This window comes from Staurois parvus, unplaced genomic scaffold (assembly GCF_062004578.1).
Source record: "Staurois parvus isolate SC_StPar_1 unplaced genomic scaffold, SC_StPar_1.0 ptg000635l, whole genome shotgun sequence".
Taxonomy (NCBI): Eukaryota; Metazoa; Chordata; class Amphibia; order Anura; family Ranidae; genus Staurois; species Staurois parvus.
Window position 1 is genome coordinate 5,710,170 of NW_028318431.1, and position 18,950 is coordinate 5,729,119.

Genomic DNA, 18,950 nt, shown 5'->3' on the forward strand with positions numbered 1-18,950 from the left:
TAATTTAGAAATAGAGGATCACTTGAAGAGGAAATTGAATCTGATGCCACTTGCCCTCATAAATGACTTAGTATTCCCTAATAGTTCTGATGGTAAAACTAGAGCTTGCAGCTGCTGGTTTACCAGATGTTTCTTGCCCCTGGTGAGGGTTGTGCAGAGCTTACACCACCCAATCAAAGTGTCTGAGGGGTGTGTTGTAGGTCTGCAGTAGTGTTTTATTATGCCTAACAGACACATTCCTAATCCTAACTATCTGAGTACATCTATTTTGCTAAGGTCTAACAATCTAAAAACCAGCATATGGCTTATCATGGTGAAATTGTGATTTCTTAGATCTCAAATATATATCTTCCTCTTAGGAGGTCTAAAGTGTCTTTTTATCCATCTGGGCTTTGTACTCTAGGCATGTTTGGTATCTGGGTGGTATATTCTGTTAATGTAGCCACTTTTTCAGGGGCTATCTTCATTATCATAGGATAATTTGAAATCTAATTACATTTAACTTTGTGGATTTCAGTTATAGATCAATATGGGTCACTACCCCAACCTCACAGATGTATATTTTTTTAAACTGCACTCCAGTCCATTAACCACTTGACCACTTATGACCGGGCCTCATCACTAGATCTTTTAAGACCAATAACCTTACACTTTCGCCCCGGTTCATACCCTAGCTGTTTTTTTTTGGCCAGGTACACTATAAGGCATAGTTTACACTGGCTTAAAGCAGTATTACACCCAAAAGCAAACATTGCATTGCAGTTTATGGATTCTTAGATTTGATGGCTTCATTAGTTTTATTTTATTTTTAAGACTTTCTTCAATTTTTCATCTGGTTATCCACCCAGTAAGTCTGTTGTTTTTCAAAAGAGCAAGCTCTCCAGCAGATGTATCAGTTTACAGGGGTGAGACAAACCATTTACCACTGGCAAGGGTACTTACAATGATCAACTTTTATTTATGTAAAACCTTTATCCCAAAAGGAAAAAACTGCTTGTAAAGTGTTTGCTGGGGTTTGGCTTCAACTTGTTAGATTTAGTTACAGATTTTAATACAAAAACTACACCCCCCTGATGTTTTCAGCAAGCTTCCAGCAGGTTTTTGAAGCCTTTAAAGCACCCTTCAGTTCAAGATTAGAAATGGTAAACAGATTTTAATGGTAGTCCTGTCACTTTAAAAAAAAAAAAAAAAGCTGCTATCAGACTTTAGCAGGCTTTCAGTGTTGGTGCCATTCTGTGTTTACCATGCTCAAAATAGAGCTAAATGATAATTTAAATCCCAACTCTGTGGTTAAAGGCTTATTAGGTCTAGTGGTGTGTGAACAAGGTGTGATCCCCCCATATCTCTAGCTCCAGCAGGTCCTTCCAGTGCACACAGCTGCCTCCTCCACATACAATGTAGGGTTAGTAGCCCTCCATTGTATGGGATGTTTCAGCGGGCCGCCTACATCCTGCAGCTCCAGAGCGGGGAGCCTGTAAGTTGCTCTCTGTTGGTCTTTTCTTTCAGATCCTGCCACAGATATCAAAAGATCTCCCACTGATGTAATTCTAGGCAGTAGTGCCACTGTAGATGACATTTTAACAAATAGCACCCAATTGACAAAGTGAGAATTGTTTGCATTGCCCCAGACCCTCTAATGCGTTTCAAACTACAAGCTTCAGCAGAAGTTCAGATTTGAATCTAGTAGGCTGTTTTGAGGAAGTAGAGTGTTCTGATGAAAAACACTTACATAATGACGCCAAGCAATGGACCTTTTGAGAACCAGGCTACTCTGGGAACTTTGCAGTGTGGCTTCAGTCTTTAGAGTTCATTCTTCCAACCAAACTAAATTTCTGCTTTTGAATGGATTGCTCTTTCAGTTGGAAGATGACTTTGATTACAAAACACATTGCAAATTAATTGAATTACTCCGAACCCTGCAATCCTGTATACTACCAAAATGCTAGAATCCAAACTGTTGCTTTGCGATTTCTATCTGATTAGAAGCTGATTGGAGTTCCAGTGTGTGATTTTTTTTTTTTCCCCTCTTGTGTAACTTAGCAACAGCTTGAAGAAGAAGCAGCCAAACCTCCAGAGCCCGAGAAGCCCGTCTCCCCTCCACCTGTGGAACAGAAACATCGCAGCATAGTCCAAATTATTTATGATGAAAACCGGGTAAGTGGCTTTGTTATCTTCTAAGGCATAACCTTGTTGCTTTGCTGATGAGTCATTAAGGCGGTTACCTCAATGATGGGTAGGTTGGCTCTGGCAGACCTCATTTTACATGAATCCCTTCTTATACACAAATAGCACACTTTTTTTTTTCCTCTCCAAAGTAGTGTTTTGGGGTTTTTTGTGCATTAGATACAGGTGGATATTGATCATGAAATGAAATATCATTGAGATTTGGTTTCTAGTAGAGGTAATAGTTCTGATCTTATAAGTTTGACTTTTTGTAAAGAGGTTGCACTACCCCATTGAATAAGCTTGTTAGTTTTGCATATCTTTTAGTAGACTACTGTTGTACTCTAGTGGACTGTGATTGATTAATAATACCGTAATATTCAGTGTATATATATGTTTTCTTCTTGAAGCAGTTTAACAATTCAACATTGGTTGGGACAAACTATACCACTTGTGGGGGGGGGGGTGCCGGAAGGCGCTTAGGCCATTGCCACAACTTTTTTTTTTTTTTTTTTTTTTTTTTTTTCTTGTAATGTAAAGCACTGCTGGCAGTGTAATAGAATGCCCCTGCTATTGTTACTTTTGGGTAACGGATTTCTCTTCATGTTCCGTAAATGTGGAGATAAAGTGATATTAAAGTAATTCTAAAGGTTGTAATTTGTTTAAAAAAAAGAAGTTATACTTACCTGCTCTGTGCAATGGCTTTGCACAGAGCAGCCCCGATCCTCTTCTTTTTGGCTTCTCCCGCATGCTGAGCGCCCCTCAATAGCAAGCCTCTTGCTATGGGGGCACTCAAGCAAGCGCATTCCCAACCCGTGGTCTTGTTAAGGGGCATTGTCTATTCTCACATTCGCGCGCTCTCTCTCACACGCACACACAGTGTGGCTTGGATCCGTCCCCGCTCTTTCCTCATTGGCTAACTGGCTGTGATTGAGAGCAGTAGGAGCCAGTGACTGCTGCTGCTGTGTGAGCCAAAGAGAGAGCGAGAGAGACCCAGGAGAGCTGTGGCTCTCGTGCACATTGCTGGATCAAGATGGGGCTTAGGAAAGTATTGGGGGCGGGTTGAGAAAGGGAGCTGCACCCATAAGGTTTTTTTACCCTAATGCATAGAATGCATAAAGGTAAAAACCACTTGCCTTTGGAACCACAAAATATGAGGGAGGGATGTTTACCCAACTGTACTTCCTGTTTTTCTTTGGAGCTCCGCCTGTCTGTTAAAGCCCCAGCCCCCTGACTCTGTCAGCAAGCTGCATTGACTGAGAAACGCAGGCTCTCTCTGCCTTTGCCAGGGAGTTCTGGAACAATGCCCTGCAAACCACAGGATAAGAACTCTGTCCTGATGTGGTAAATGTTTCCCCTCCTAGCACGGGAGCAGTGCTTAGCACTTTGTAAAATAACAGCCTCCCCAGACTGTCCAATTCTCGGCCCTGTGAACTCTCTCTCTCCCATTTACTTCCCCATCCCCATTTTCAGCCTAAATCTGTGTCTGTAGTGCATGTTCAAACCTTAATACCATAAATATTTTGTTAGATTTTTTTTTTTTTCTCCTGGGTATAATAAGTTTGGAAATTGTTGAGAAATGCTTAAATAATGTATTACAATTTAACTAAACCTATTAGATATTAGTAGACTAAAATGTACTAGAGATTTTGGATGACTAAAATACAGGCTAAAACTTAAATGATTCAGATGGCTAAAATATGGCTAAAACTAAAATGGCATTTTAGTCAAAAGACTGACTAAATCGAATTTTGACGTCATAAGTAACACTGGTTACAAGCCTCACAGGGCAAGCTTGAGAGATACAGAACCAAAGCTGCAACTCTCCCCCTTCACAGCGGTGAATAACAGTGGCTCTCAAGCTTTGTTCTATGTATGTCGCACTGCTTGTGTGGAGGTGTGAGTAGTTCCAGTTAAGCTTGTAGTTCTAAGTAGGAATGCATGTGAAGTGGAGACTCCAGCAGGTCTCTGTCAGTCACAGGGGGCGCCCACATACCTGAAGTCTGACTTCAGGGACATGGGCCTTAAACTAAAGGCATGTGAAATCTAGTAAATGATAGACCGCACACTATCTGTGTTAATCACGTAAATACCAGAAAACAATATTTTTTTTTAGATGCGTGCACCTTTTAGAACACACAAGTAAAATGTATTCTGTCAGTGTGTAATTTGTCCCACCCGGGTCACAGTCATTTTTTCAAGCTGTTTTGGTCGTTTATAGTACTGAAAAATATACAAGTAAATTGTTTATACCCAGCCATACCTGTAGAATAAGACCATGTGTGCTCTCCTTCCCTGCTGTCCTTGCTGCAGAAACCCCTTCTGATGCTTGGAAATCTGCTAAAATAAGAAGGAAAACTGACTCTTACCTCCTGGTTCCCCCGCAGTTCCCAGATTCCTCCTGCTCACCTCCACCCATTACAATGATGTGGAGTTCAGCTGGAGGAACCATTGAGTGCTGTGAGGGACCATGGAGATGGACACCCCAGGAAGAGTTGATTTGCAGTGCCCACTCAGCAGACTATTTCGCAGCCTAAGGGTGAGATTCTACACCACGGGCAGCAGGAAAGGGGAGTATGTATTGTCATCTTTTACAGCTATGACTGGGTTTAAACCATTTGCTATAGCAACCGGGTCCATTTTAAGGCATGTACAAGAAGAAAAAAAATATACATTGTGTTTCAACTGCATGCTGAGTGCAATACTTTTTGTGATAGTGGTTCTACAAGAAACATGAATATAAAGAATGTTTTGACCTATAGCAAGTTTCCAGATTTCAGTTAAGTGATGCTGAAATTTGTGGCAAACTGGTTTCTGTGGGTTGCTGCATGATTGACTGGTATGAAAATTATTAGAGTAGGGAAAGGGGCACCACAGCAAAATATCCCTGAGAGGAACAGGGGAAACAATTTTTTCTTTAAACTTTCAGCCCGGTTTTTCAAGCAACTATGTGGTTATTAGTGTAGTCTCATAAGAAACAGGCTTACCTACCTCTACCTAGGTCAAGGGTGAGAAAACATTTTTAGAAGGCAAGTTTTTAGCATCCAACCACCACATAATCTGTGGATATATTCAGCCAATACATTAGTTTTTCTAGCTTCTGCATATTCCACACCTGATGGATGCTTTATCATTTAATTAAAATCAATATATTGACATACAAATGATTAACACTAGATGCACATCACTGTCCTGTTCTGCAGGTTTTTCAACGTATTAATTATGAGTCTCTATTTAGAAATCTGAGGAAGTCCTCATTAACCCCAGAGATTGTATTAGGTTGCTATGGGTTATGGTACATTGTTTCTTGCTTTGTGTAATTAAATACCTCTAATGGATGCTGCTAACATCTAAACTGTCAGCATAGCCCCAGGGTGATTTCAGAAGAACAGAACTTTCTAAGAAAATTGGTTACTGCTTTTGCAATTCCCATGGCTTTAGCTGTTGTATGTGGAAGAATAAAGCCACCTACTCCCCAGTATTTGAATCTTGGGTACAAATACACACCTGTACTCTGACTAGATAAGGTTATAAAAATGCTCTGTATAAAAGATCCTACAAATCCATAGAAACAGAATGTAAATTACCGCCCGAATGTTAATTATATGAATACCAAAAATCAAACAAATCCCCTTCCTGCATCCCATATACAACATTTATTGTGCAAAGTTTTCGAAACTATGGCACAATTCCATTAAATTGCATGGCACTAAAGGTTTGTTGCCCCCCCACTTAGCTGCTCTGTGCAGTGGTTCTGCACAGAGCAGCCCCGATTCCTCTTCTTTTGGGGCCCCATCGGTGCCCCTGGCTCCTCCCACTCGAGCAGTGCCCCCCTGGCAAGCCGCTTGCCCTGGGGGCACCTCTGCATGCTCGTCCCTATGCTGCTGCTCTGAGTCCACTAGAGAGACAGAGCTGTGGCTCAGCCCCACCCCCCGCTCTCTCCTTATTGGTTCATTGGCTATGATTGACAGCGGTGGGAGCCAGTGGGCTCCTGCTACTGTTTCAGCCAGTGAGGAGGAAAAGTCACTAGACAGTAGAGGCAGTCAAGAACGTCGCTGGATCTGAGGGGGCTCAGATAAGGATTTGGGGGGGATACACAAAGTTTTTTACCTTCATGCATAGAATGGTTATCTGATGTAGAATTATTCCAAAATGGAAATAATTAGATCTGGTTTTTACCACAGTCTGGCCCCTCTAAAGTCTGAAGGACAGTAAACTGGCCATTTTTGTTTAGAAAGTTTACTGACCCCTGATATAGATCATTGACATGTTCTTGTGAAAGTTTTAAAAGATGGCTTTATATTCAAAGGCAAATAGACTGTGTACTCTGCAAGTGCAGTCACACTCCTTTACAAACAAACATACTAGCAAATTATCACACTTTCTAAGGAAAAGAACACCCATTCAGGTGCAAGGAAAAAAAAAAGTAGAATTTTTTGCTTGCACATGATTGGATGACGGAAAGCAGAAGAGCTTTTACCACATTTACGAAGCTCTGGGGAAAATTAGTGCAGCTGCACTTGCAGAGAGCACAATCTATTTCCCTTTAGTAAACCCCCCCCCAATATGTTTATCAAATGCAATACGCTATGGATTAAAATATTTGAGAAATTCAATCATTCTTCCTCCACTATAGAAATCAATCCAGTACTGTAGTATTGATGATTGGACAGGTGGAGATTGTGACATTCATGCACACATTGTCCACATTGTCCAGTCACAGAACACATATTTCTTGAAAAGCGTACAAGAAGTTTTATGAATGGAGGAGCTGCTGAACGCGTGACTCACTGTGCTCATGGCCTGCGTCTTGGTTTCAGCAGTGGAAGTTGGCACTTATGTCACTGTTAGGGGGTGCATGTTTCATTGGTGGAGCACACATCATCAAAGGTACATTATTTGATCCTAGCTAGTTCCCCAGTATTGTTTTTGCCTGAAGTTCACTTTTCAAGTGTATGTATGGTGGATTAGGGATATTTAGCTGTGTTATTCTGGGCAGCAGGAACCTAAAGGTGCCAGACCATGTGTTACATTTTACAGATATTGTTCCTTTTTGTAAGGGCCTGCAATCTGATGGGTAGCCTCACCTACTAATTGTGCACCTGCAGATGTTCAGGCTACTGGGATGCTTTGCAAACAAAGTGTGATTTGAGTGTGGGCAAGGACACAGGGGCCCCATGATCCCCTATTGCCCGGGGGCCCCATGAGTTGTCAGTCCGCCCCTGTGTGTGCAAGATACATGGAGAATCCAGGTGCCAGAAACAGGAGCTGGTGTAAAGAGAAACTTCTCCTTTATAATTTAGTATTACAACAAGGGCACATGTTAGAAACAATTATGAACAGATGACCTCTATACTTTCTGGTGCTATGTATCTTTCTCCTGGAACATATGGTTGCAAACCTCCCAGAATGCACCTGTGATGCCCTGAATAAATCACCAGTGCCTCTAAAAATCAGGAATTGGGGAAGAAAAGTCGTAAGTAGAAGCAAAAAAATGTTTGGCTATAATGAATTTAATATCGGCGTGCAGAGCTGTAGGCAGATGTCATTTTTAGGGAAAAGTGCACTTTAAGTTACCGTTGTCATGTGATTAACACAATCTTGTTTTTGAAGTAAATATGATGTAAAAACCCTCCATTATTAGACTAGTAACTGCTGTGAGAACTCATTGGGTCTAAGTTTTCAATTTTCTTGCACAGTAAGACAATGCTGAACAGGAGCAGTGAGACAAGAGTACTGTATATGACAGACTTACTACAGGGTTACAGCAAGAGTCATGCGCAATGCAGCACTACCCTGACTACTTGTTAATTATTGCACATAAAAATCTGTCTCCTCTTCATTAGTAAATCTATTGCAAATCTGACGCAGTTGAAAAACTGGAATTTTTTTTTTTTCTTTAACCACTTACCCTCTAGAGCATTTACCCCCCTTCCTGACCAGGCCATTTTTTGCAAAATGGCGCTGCTTTACTTTAACTGAAAATTGCGCGGTCATGCAACGCTGTACATAAATTAAATTTATGTCCTTTTTTCCCTAAAAATAGAACTTTGTTTTGGTGGTATTTGATCACCTGTGCAGGGTTTTTTTTTTTTTTTAAATTTTTGCACTATAAAAAAAAAAAACTGACAAAAAAAAAAAACTGTATTTTTGACTTTTTGCTATAAAACATTCAGAATTAAAAATGTTTTTCATTTCTTCATAAACTTATGCCAAAATGTATTCTGCTATAAGTCTGCTAAAAAAAAAAAAAAAAAAAGAAAAATCCCAATATGTGTATATTAAAGCATAGCTCCACCCAAAAGGGGAAGTTCTGCTTTAAAGACTGGTCGTCCCCCCACTCCCTATTAAGGATTGGCACTTTTGGAGAGTGGATACCCGAACTTGATGGGTACCCGAAATTGACAGGTACCCGCTTCCTCTGTGATTGCCTAGGCAATCGGAAGTGGAAGTTGTCCTCCTACCTTCCCTTCCCGTAGTTTTCTGCGACATGTGACAAGTCCCAGAAGACTACGGGGCCATTCAGGAAGCGCAGCGCTACTCGCGCATGCGCAGTGGGCTGACAGCTTGCAGCTTCACAGCCGGGTGCCCACACTGAAGATGCCGGCACCTGGAACACCAGATGGCTGCTGAAATGGGCTGCGGGGAGGACATTGCAAGATCGTGGGACAGGTGAGTGGCTGTTTTTTAAAAGTCATCAGCTTTTATTTTTTGACAGTGTTAGTGGAACTCCGCTTTAATTGGTTTAAGCGAAAGTTATAGCGTCTACAAATGGCAGTATATACTGGAATTTTTAATTATTTATTTATACTAGTAATGGCGGTGATCAGCGACTTATAGCAGGACTGCGGCGGGCATCCTGACAATAGGTGGGAACTGACATCCCAATGACAATAATACAGTGGTCAGTGCTAATAAAAAGCACTGACACAGTACTAATGACACTGAGCAGGAATGAGTTAACATCTGCGGCGATCAAAGGCATAACAGTGTGCTGTGTGTTGTTTTACAAGGAAACCTGCTGTTCAGAGAAATACACAGCAGCATGTCCTTGCTGGCAGGACAAGGGATGGGCCCATCAGTTCTACATGGCAATCACCGGGTGTCTGTGGGGAATCTCTGGCCAGCACCTGGTGATTGACATCCCTAGCTGCCAATGGTGGCACAGGTAGGGCAGCGCGCCCCCCCCATCGAGAAATGCAAATCACGTGTGTGAGTGTGTGTATATATGTGTGTGCGTGATGTTGCGCAGCCCTGCCTCCCTGTAGCAGTAGTTCTACTATAAGGCCGAGGGAAAGCAGTTAAGGTTTACTTCGGGAAACCTTCAAATTTTACCTTGCAGTGGGGCTGTGATCCTCCCCTCCTCTGTGCTGCTAGACCAGTTCCTGCAGTGTCTTTAACCCCATGATCCAGTGGTCTAAAGTCCTGACACCATCAAGACGAATACTGGGTCCCTAGCCCTGATGACGTGATGCCACTGAGAAAATGTACACCACTAGCGCATTGGGGTGGGAGTGCTGCCTGCCAGGGAAGCCAAGGATCAGCTAAATACAATCTCTCCTCCCCTTCCCTAGTCAAAACAAACAGTTGACCCTTGCAGTGTGGATACAGCCCCACTGCATGGAATAATATTAGTTACCTGTAATTGGGCTTTAAGTTTGCCGCCATCATTAATAAAGAATATTTGTACAAAACCATTAAATATTGCATTAAAGCCCTTTTTTTTTTTTTTTTTTTTTTTTTTAAAACAACAAATGTCCTACTTACCTGCTCTGTGCAGTGGTTTGTACAGAGCAGACCCGATCCTCCTCTTCTTGGGTCCCCCACTGGCACTCCTGGCCACTCCCTCCTGCCTAATGCTGAGCTGCTGCTCTGTGTCCATTCACATACGGAATGCAGCTTGTCCCTGCCCCCACTCTCTCCTCATTGGCTATGATTGACAGTAGCAGAAGCCAATGACTGCTGCTGCTGTTTCAGCCAATGAGGAGAGAGAGACCCGTAAAATGCTTGAAGGTAAAAAAATAGAAAACCTTGAACCTTTACAACCACTTTTAGTCTCATGCACATGGAGTGTTAAAACACCACTTTTAGGAGCATTTCACTTTTTTTTTTCCTACCTTTAAGCGCCCCCAATACACACATGGGTGTTTAGTGGCAGAACAAAACCCCCATTGCCGGGTGTGTTCAAGAGCAGCAGAGTTTTAACAGAAAGCTTGACAAACCTAAACGTGCTTTATTGCTAGGCGTGTTGAGCGCTTGAGCATTAATTTTAATGGAAGGAATAAATTATTATTCTGGCCAATGAAATGAACACTCAAGCTTGACACTCATATATGTGTTAACAAAAATGCGGCTTTAGGGGCATTCTTGATGCTTTTTTTTTTCTCCTTTTCAATCTGTATTGCTGACATTTTCTGTAAAATACAATATGGCTACCTGGAGGTGTTCTGTACACAGAATGTGTACAGAACGCCATCAGCAACGTCATTTGCTGCTTGTGAGATTTGGCTCACTGTTTTTCCCAGAAGTCTGTATTAACATACAAGCCAGATTTCAGGCATCCCCTGCAACAGAAATTTCATTTTTAGTGAGATACTCCCAATAGGAAATCACGTCTAAAGGGATGCAGACCCTGCAATTTCCTCATTAGGCCCTGCAGATGCAGCAGCTGATAGATAATTATGAAACCACTCATTAGATTCACTTTCCACATGGACACAAACAGCTCTTTCTTCAGAATAACAAAAGGTAGGGATCTGCAACAAAGTTTGTTAAAATCCTTGCGGCGTATAAAGATCACCGAGGTCTCTTTAAAGGACTTTGCATTAGGCAATGTTTCTGTTTTCCATTTCTAAGACTCAAGTATCTGTGATTACCCATCAGACTATGTTTTTATTCTGTTTTAGATAGTCTAGATGCAACCTTTACATGACCTCAGTGGTTGAGATGGTGTAGAGGAAGGCCTTGGAAAAAAAAGAACATTAGATGGTTTTTATCTGTGCCGATGTAAACACAAAACATCTCTGTTTTGCAGAAAAAAGCAGAGGAAGCACACAAAATTCTAGAAGGTCTGGGTCCTAAAGTGGAACTGGTAAGTAGATTTTTTTTTTTTTTTTTTGTGAGCATGTGAACGATTATTTTTAAATCTTCATATGTCTTGCTGAAATCTTTTTGCCTGATATGGATTCCCATTGATTCATATGATGGTCCCTGGAGTGACCTTTCCTATTATCCACTGCATTGAAGAAGATAGGTTTTAAACACATGGGAGCAAAATACTGGAATTTTCCTTCATAGTTAACCACATAAAGCCTTACTGTTGTAAACTGAAACTTTACATCGCTACTAGGGTTGCACAAGGCAAAGTGACCCAGTAGCTGCGTAGCAGCATCTTCTACAGCCAAGTAGTTAATCCTAACCACCTACCTGGTATTGCCACAGTACAGCTCCCAAACATGCTGTGGAACTGTTGACTTTTCTGAAAGTCACAATTTGCACATGACATTGGAAAGGAAAGCAGTAGTAAAGGAACTGTGTGGCACCAGAGGGCTCCCGCTATGGCAAATTGATTTTTAAGCACACTTAAAACTGGTATCTTCTTTCTGAATTGATATCCTTCAATTAAATTAACCATTTACTTATTGTACAAGTTCTGGATTACTGCTGTAAGATCTGTGTTCCCAGGTGTTTTTCCAGTCTGAATGCTGATGTTATAGCCAAAGTTTGGGTAAAAATTTGGAAAAAAATCAACACAATGAACAGTACTTAACTTAATCCTAAGGGTCTCTTAGCCAGCTGTCATAGTTGAAATTCACTGTCCTCTGCCCCCTCCTATAACTCTCAGACATGATCTTCTGGTGCTCCTGGGTTTAATAGCACTGAGGGACATGTCACAGGCACTCTTCAAGAATGCCAACTATGCCTGGCCTTTCTGCTCTCCTCCATTTATATGGGTTCTCACAATGAAAAGCACTTTATGAATGGAGGAGGCAAGCATTTAATTCATTCACCCGTTCTCAATTCATTGATGGCCTTTTATTCATAATGAGTGCCTGTGACAGGTCCCTTAGCTCTATCAACCTCCACAGCACTGGAAGATTACAACTGTGGGGTATTGGAGGGGGGGCAGAGGACTTAGGACAGCTGCCACCAGATCAAAGGACACTCCAGTGTAAATGTAAGTACTGACCCTTGTGCTGAGTTTTGTTTTTTTTACCTAATCTTAGGCATTACATTTATTTCGCTTTAGGTGGGAACATTTAAAACCCATTTACACTAAAGTGCAGCATTTCGGTGTGTTAACGCCCATTTGTGCACGTTTGTGTGCCATATGGCTGCAGACGCATTACAATGAAGGAAAAAAGTGCATATTCCTTTCTTTTCAAAACGTGCATTGTGGTGAGCTGTGGTGCGTTGTGGGATTCACTCTACTATACAATGTGTCCCGGTGTCATTCACAATTAATGGCACTACAACACACCACACATAGAACAGGTACATTGCTATGCATTGTGGCAATGTGCACATTTAAGCAACGCACAACTGCATTCTGCAGCAGGAAGTGTAAGACTGCATGGTACTCGGAGGCTGAACCTAAAATGCCATTGGTATATTATTGTTCCAATGGGGAATCGGAACAACAGGTGTTGCAGAGGAAAGAGATATGGTGTGTTTGAGTGCCTGCTAATGTGGATATATAACTTGGGTTTCTTTGTACATGTTACAGGATCCAGAACCGGCTGCCTTTTAGCAGACGTACTGCTACAGGGATGCACAAAATCAGATGTATATATACGTGATATTGTTTTTCCGGTTAGGGTGGTGTGCGCACGCTCTTTACTTGCGCGGCTATTGGTTCTTTGGCATGTCAATCACCAGGTCCCGGCCACCAATTCTTGACCGGGATTTGGTGATTGTCGGCGGAGCTGACTGGGCAGAGGTCTGTATGTAAACACAGATTTGTCCCCTGACGGCACGAACAGGCTGCTTTGTATTGCTCTGCACTGCCTAGTAAATCTCACACAGCACACAGTTAACCCTTTGATCGCCCCAGATGTTAACACTTCCTTTCCAGTGTCAGTGCTTTTTATTAGCACTGATTACTGTATTAGTGTCACTGGGGATGTGAGTGGCAGTCAGTTCCCCCAAGTGTCAGAATGCCCACCACAGTCCTGCAATAAGTCGCTGATCTCCGCCATTACTAGTAAAAAAAAAAATATGAAAAAAATCCCAGTATCTATACCGCCATTTGTAGATGCTATAACTTTCACTTAAATCAATTAATTGACACGTATTGGGATTTTATTTTTAGCATAGACATGTAGCAGAATACATTTGGGCCTAAATTTATGAAGAATTTTTATTTTTTTTTATTTTTTTACCGAACATGATTTATAGCAAAAAGTCAAAAATTGTGTTTTTTTTTTTGTTTGTTTTGTTTATAGTGCAAAAATAACAAACCACACAGGCGATCAAATACCACCAAAAGAAAGCTCTATTTTTGGGGAAATAATGACATAATTTCATTTATGTACAGCATTGCATGACCACGGAATTGTCAGTTAAAGTAACGCAGTGCAAAAAATGGCCTGGTCAGGAAGGGGGGTAAACCCTCTGGATGGCAAGTGGTTAAACAAATGATAAGCTGTGTTTTGCAATGTTCTGGGATCTGTTCAAGCCCTACATATTTTGTTGCAATCAAATGCTGACGCATTTTCTTTTCTATGACACTTTTATATTGTTACATGTTGGACAAGTTCATCTTGTTTACTGTCATACGTTATGGCCATTTATGAATTGACTAAATTTTATGTTTATATATTTGACTTCTAAAATGCCTCAAAATTGTCAATTAAATTTGTTGAGCAGAGAAGCAGCTATATATACTGCATATAGTTGGCTTTGTTCTCTTGGGGAGTATCGGTGCATGCCCTGTTTGAGGGCTGTGTTTACCCACATGGAGATGCACATGTTGTGTGCATCCTCGTACAACCAGCCACATTGATGTCTGTTGGGACGCAGAGGCTGCATGGACACAGCCATTGCTCCTAATATAACATACATGCAGGAGCATGGCACCAAGTGCACACTGTCTGCTGCGTTCGGGGCCGTGCACACGCCCAGATGTTAAATTGGGAGCAAAGGCTTTGTCCAATTAGACATTAATGGGACTGCCTGCACAGGGATGCATGTTTGCATCTCTATGCGGATAAACACAGCCCTTGCACTGGGCTTGATAATTCTCTGTGAGAGCTGAAAAGAAAAAGTAAATTCTTCCACAATTTATCTAACAGTATATTTGACCTCTGAATTCTCTAATATTTTAAATGAACAAAAATATACCAATTCTCAGATGTGGGTTTTTATTTTGTTTTTTTTTTCCTTTTCTTTTTTTTTTTAAAAAGCTTTTCCCCTTAGTTTTCACCTGTTGATTTGGGCAGGAAGATTTTTCAACGTCTTTTAGCATTTTAGCAGACCTAGCTGTCCAGCAAAAGTGGCACTTAGAGGGTTCACACCAAGTCCATCTAATTCTCTTAGTGCATCTTAATACTACCCTCTCCCCAAATTGAGATTGCTGTTGTCTAAAGGAGTTTCCATTGCTCCTCCGGTGGAGGGGACACCCTTAAACAGGAAGTGAGAATAAAGGTAAACATGCTAAAAAAAAAAAAAAAATAATGCAGCCACCATGTTTAAGGATTGATAAGTTGCAATATATTACAGTTTGATTCTTTGTTTTTCTGTAGTCATTTTAGACAAGAAAGGTTCCCTGCTTAGACCGAAAAATGAGTTGCAAATCCATGTGATTTTAGTGTTCCTAGCTATGACTTTGCCACCCACCACCCACTGGGTAACCTTTAAACATGTTTTCTTACTGAATTTTAAGTACAGTGCATTGCCATACTGTGCAGCATTCACTGGGACAGACCATTGTTTCTCTCCTGAAAGTATTTGTGTTTTCTTTGGAAATCTTTCATTAGCGTATTTTACTTGCAAAATATGTATCTTTACAAAGCTCAGATGAAATGCAGCTTTGCTGGGCTTTTAACTATTGTTTTGTTGTTTTGTAGCCTCTTTACAACCAGCCTTCAGACACGAAGGTTTATCATGAAAACATCAAGACGTAAGTATGCCTCAGTCATTCCCACACATTTGCACTCTATTGTAATTACCAGCAAATCAAGCAGGCAGGAAAATGCAGTCAGAGAGATTTCGGTAATGCGGGATAATGTGCACATGATTGCCTGCCAGAAAATGTCAGTAGTCAATAGTTAAAAGTGCTATAAGACACATAGGTGTGTGCAGAGCATGGTTTATACCTTTCTTGTAATGTACCTAAAAGCCTGGCTGTGTTCATTTCTGTTTACCAGCCAAATGCTGCAATGCAGATACTTTATACAACAGCAAAAAACTGGCGTGTTGGTTACCCCCATCTGCATACTTTTCCAGCGTCTGTTATCCTAGACATAAGCTTTGCTTTTCCAGATCTGCATGTTGCCTGTAATCACTTGCAGTCTCAGTGTATTTGACGTGTTCTTAAAGAAAATGTGTCAATTTTGTATGTGTTTTTTTTCTCAGCATAAATTTCCTCTAAAGTCATAAAGATATGTAAAGATCAGGCATTAATGCCACTCTCTACTATAAATTCTTCTTTTGTGCTCCAGGTGACCCTAAATCTGGGCACAGTTGGCATGTAATTAGTGGCATTTAAAGTGGACCTTCATCCTGAAAGACAATGTGTGTGTGAACCTGACTCCAGCCCTCTTTCTCCACCACAATTATATATTTTTATTTTTTCAAGGGCTTATTTTGTGTGCTGGGCAGCACTTCTTCCTTTCTTGCCTAGGCAAGAATGATTTTGTGCACGCATGCACAGGCTCTGCTGGGCTTCGGGACATCTGCATACGTGCAGGTTTTCATGCGCAAGCATGGCTTAATGGAGGACTGGGACCTCTCTTCCTGCACAGATACACTGTAAGGCTTTTCCAGTTCGAAAAAATACTCGGGTCATTTGGGGAAAAAACATGAACATATGGTCATGGGAGAAAAAAATGTTAGAAATGTTATTCGAATAATGAGAAACTCTTTCCTCTTTAAATTAATCGGTGATAATATGAACTTCTTTTGAAGACTTTGCAATAGGTGTCTGCATTTTCTTAGCTATACAGTCACTTGCAAATTTGTGTTCTTGTGTGTTGTTTTTTTTTTTTTGTTCTCATTATTTTGGGTTTTTAAGATATGCAACTAAAATGTACAATCCTAAAGAGTACACAGGTTATGAGCATATAGCAGTGCTGGTTCACATGTATGCGGATTGGATGTGAACTGCATCCAATCTGCATGACGTGAAATAACATTGCTGGATTGAAATAACATTGTGGATTCTGTTCAGTTTGAAATAGAGTCCTGTCCAATTTCTGAGCAGTGCGGTCCAATTTAGGTGTGGATTACAGGCTATTGACTTCTGTGGGAACAGTTCCTAATCCGCATATGTGTGAAAAAGATAAAATCCTGACCTAATCCTGTCCTGAACCTCATGTAAACCTGACATGAACTGCTAAACAACTACTGTGTCAATTAGCTGTGAAACCGGAGCTTCAATCTGCACCGTACTTGTGTTATCAGTTCTTAGGTGGAAGTATGTGTAGTCTGGTATACATAAAAATAGACCTGTACATCAATAGCAGTTTCTTGTGCATTCAGGTACTTGTCCATACTCCCTATAGGGATACAGCAGTAGGCTATGAATTAACTCCCAGAACTGCAAAATAAATCAACTTCTCAATGTACTTTAGGATCCAAGACTACAAAATATTGGCAGTGTGTATGTCCCTAACATTGGGTATAGGGCTAAACAGGTGTTCTGATTGTTGAGAGCTGGAGGTGAACAAGAGGTGCCTTGGGTATGATGGTGTGCATCCTGGCTCTTCTGGAAAGAAGTGATAGAGATCAGAAAAGGTTCCCATAGAAGTCGAGATGGACGAGAAGAGGGTGTTGGAAGGGGGTGAGAACAGAAGAGTGTGAAGGGAGTAGGAAGAGAGGGATCACAAAAGGACAGACTGTAAGAATTAGGGGATAATGGCGTATGGGCACAAGGGGATGAAGGGGAAGGAGAGTGGAGTAGGTTACTATTTGGACCATGTTTGCCCATGGGAGTCTCTCTCCTGTTAAGTGGGACCTGGCCATTAATGACAAGACCCCTGTAGGTCAAACCAAGTTTTGCCATTTTTCAAGTATAGAAATTAGCCAGAAATTCCCTTTGTTTGAGGTGGATGTCATTCATATGTATTTTGTCATTGTTGGCATACTCACACAGCAGCTGCATCTGATTGGATACATCCACTGTTCGGCTAACAATGGTGGAGAAGAATCTGGGAGTTCTGGTAGATCACAAGCTTAATAATGTCATGCAATGCCAAGCTGCGATTTCTAAAGCTAGCAAAACTCTCTCTTAAAAGAGGTATAGATTCCAGAGACAGATATCATTTTACTCTTGTACAGATCATTGGTAATACCTCATCTGGAATATGCAGTTCGGGTTTAAGCACCAATTCATAAAAAGAACATTGGGGAACTGGAGGAAGTACAGAGAAGGGCAACCAAACTGATAAGAGACATGGAGGAGCTCAGCTATGAGGAAAGATTAGAGGAACTGAATTTATTCTCTCGAGAAGAGGAGATTAAGGGTGGATATGATCAACATGTATAAATACATCAGTGGTTCATATAGTGAACTCGGTGTAGAGTTATTCACCCTGAGGTCAGCACAGAGGACAAGGAGGCACTCTTTACGTCTGGAGGAAAAGAAATGTAATTTCCAAACACGGAAAGGTTTCTTCACAGTGAGAGCTGTGAAAATGTGGAATAGACTCCCTCAAGAGTTGGTTCTGGCCTGCTCTGTTGATTGCTTTAAAAAAGGCCTGGATTGTTTCTTAGATACACAGAATATAACTGGATACTAACATTCATAGGTAAAGTTGATGCAGGGAATTTCCGATTGGCTCTTGGGGGATCAGGAAGGAATTTTGTTCTCTGCAGGAGCAAATTGGATCATGCTTTGCTGGGTTTTTTTGCCTTCCTCTGGATCAACTGTGGGTATAGGATTATAACTTTTTTTTTTTTTTTTTTAAATAGTTGAACTAGATGAACTTTTGTCTTTTTTCAGCCAGACTAACTATGTAACTATGTATTTTTGACTGGCTCCTTATTTTACTGACTAGCTTGATTTCTTGTTTGAGGTATATCCGGCGGGAGGGGCTAACAGGGCTGTCCACTAGTTTTGGCTGGTTCCTGATAAAAATGAACAGTGCATGACCAGCTTGAAAACCACCTCCAGTTTAAGCTCATATGATCCAAGTAGCATAACGTAGCTTTACAAGTGGTTTAATGTGTGGTTTTTTTCCATAACTCCCGTTGAAGCCATTCTTTGCTTCATGTTTTATTTGAAAAAAAAATAGGTTTTTAGCACGCTAAACTATGCTATTGATATGCTTGATCAAGCATCATTTGCATTTTCTAAGAGAAATGTGTAAATATTTATTGCTTTCTCAGTAAGTCTCTAATTTATAGGCAAAATTACACATCCTGTAAATGTGTGGAATATTCACTGTAGTGTGAGCATTTCAGCTGTTCTGAGTTCACAGTGAGCATGGTATATAAAGGGCTTTTCATAACATCAGTTGAACTTCTGGGTGCCTAATTATTATTAACAGTAGAAAGGAGTAGGTAGCTATTGCTCTATTGTTCCTTTTGGATAACCCATAGTACTCTAGGAGTCATGTGTGTTGTAT

The 18,950-nt window shown here is 40.9% G+C and overlaps 1 protein-coding gene across 1 annotated transcript in view; it reads left to right on the top strand.

Annotated features, from left to right (window-relative positions):
- The window catches only part of LOC149449204 (nuclear receptor corepressor 1-like), a gene marked incomplete at its 3' end in the record, with an annotated part of 180,567 nt that overhangs the window by 71,906 nt on the left and 89,711 nt on the right, over positions 1-18,950 (top strand). Inside the window, exons 6-8 of the mRNA XM_089693693.1 lie at positions 2,041-2,154; positions 11,198-11,254; positions 15,231-15,283. Of these exons, the coding sequence (XP_089549819.1) occupies positions 2,041-2,154; positions 11,198-11,254; positions 15,231-15,283 (224 nt within the window). The remainder of the gene's footprint in view (positions 1-2,040; positions 2,155-11,197; positions 11,255-15,230; positions 15,284-18,950) is intronic.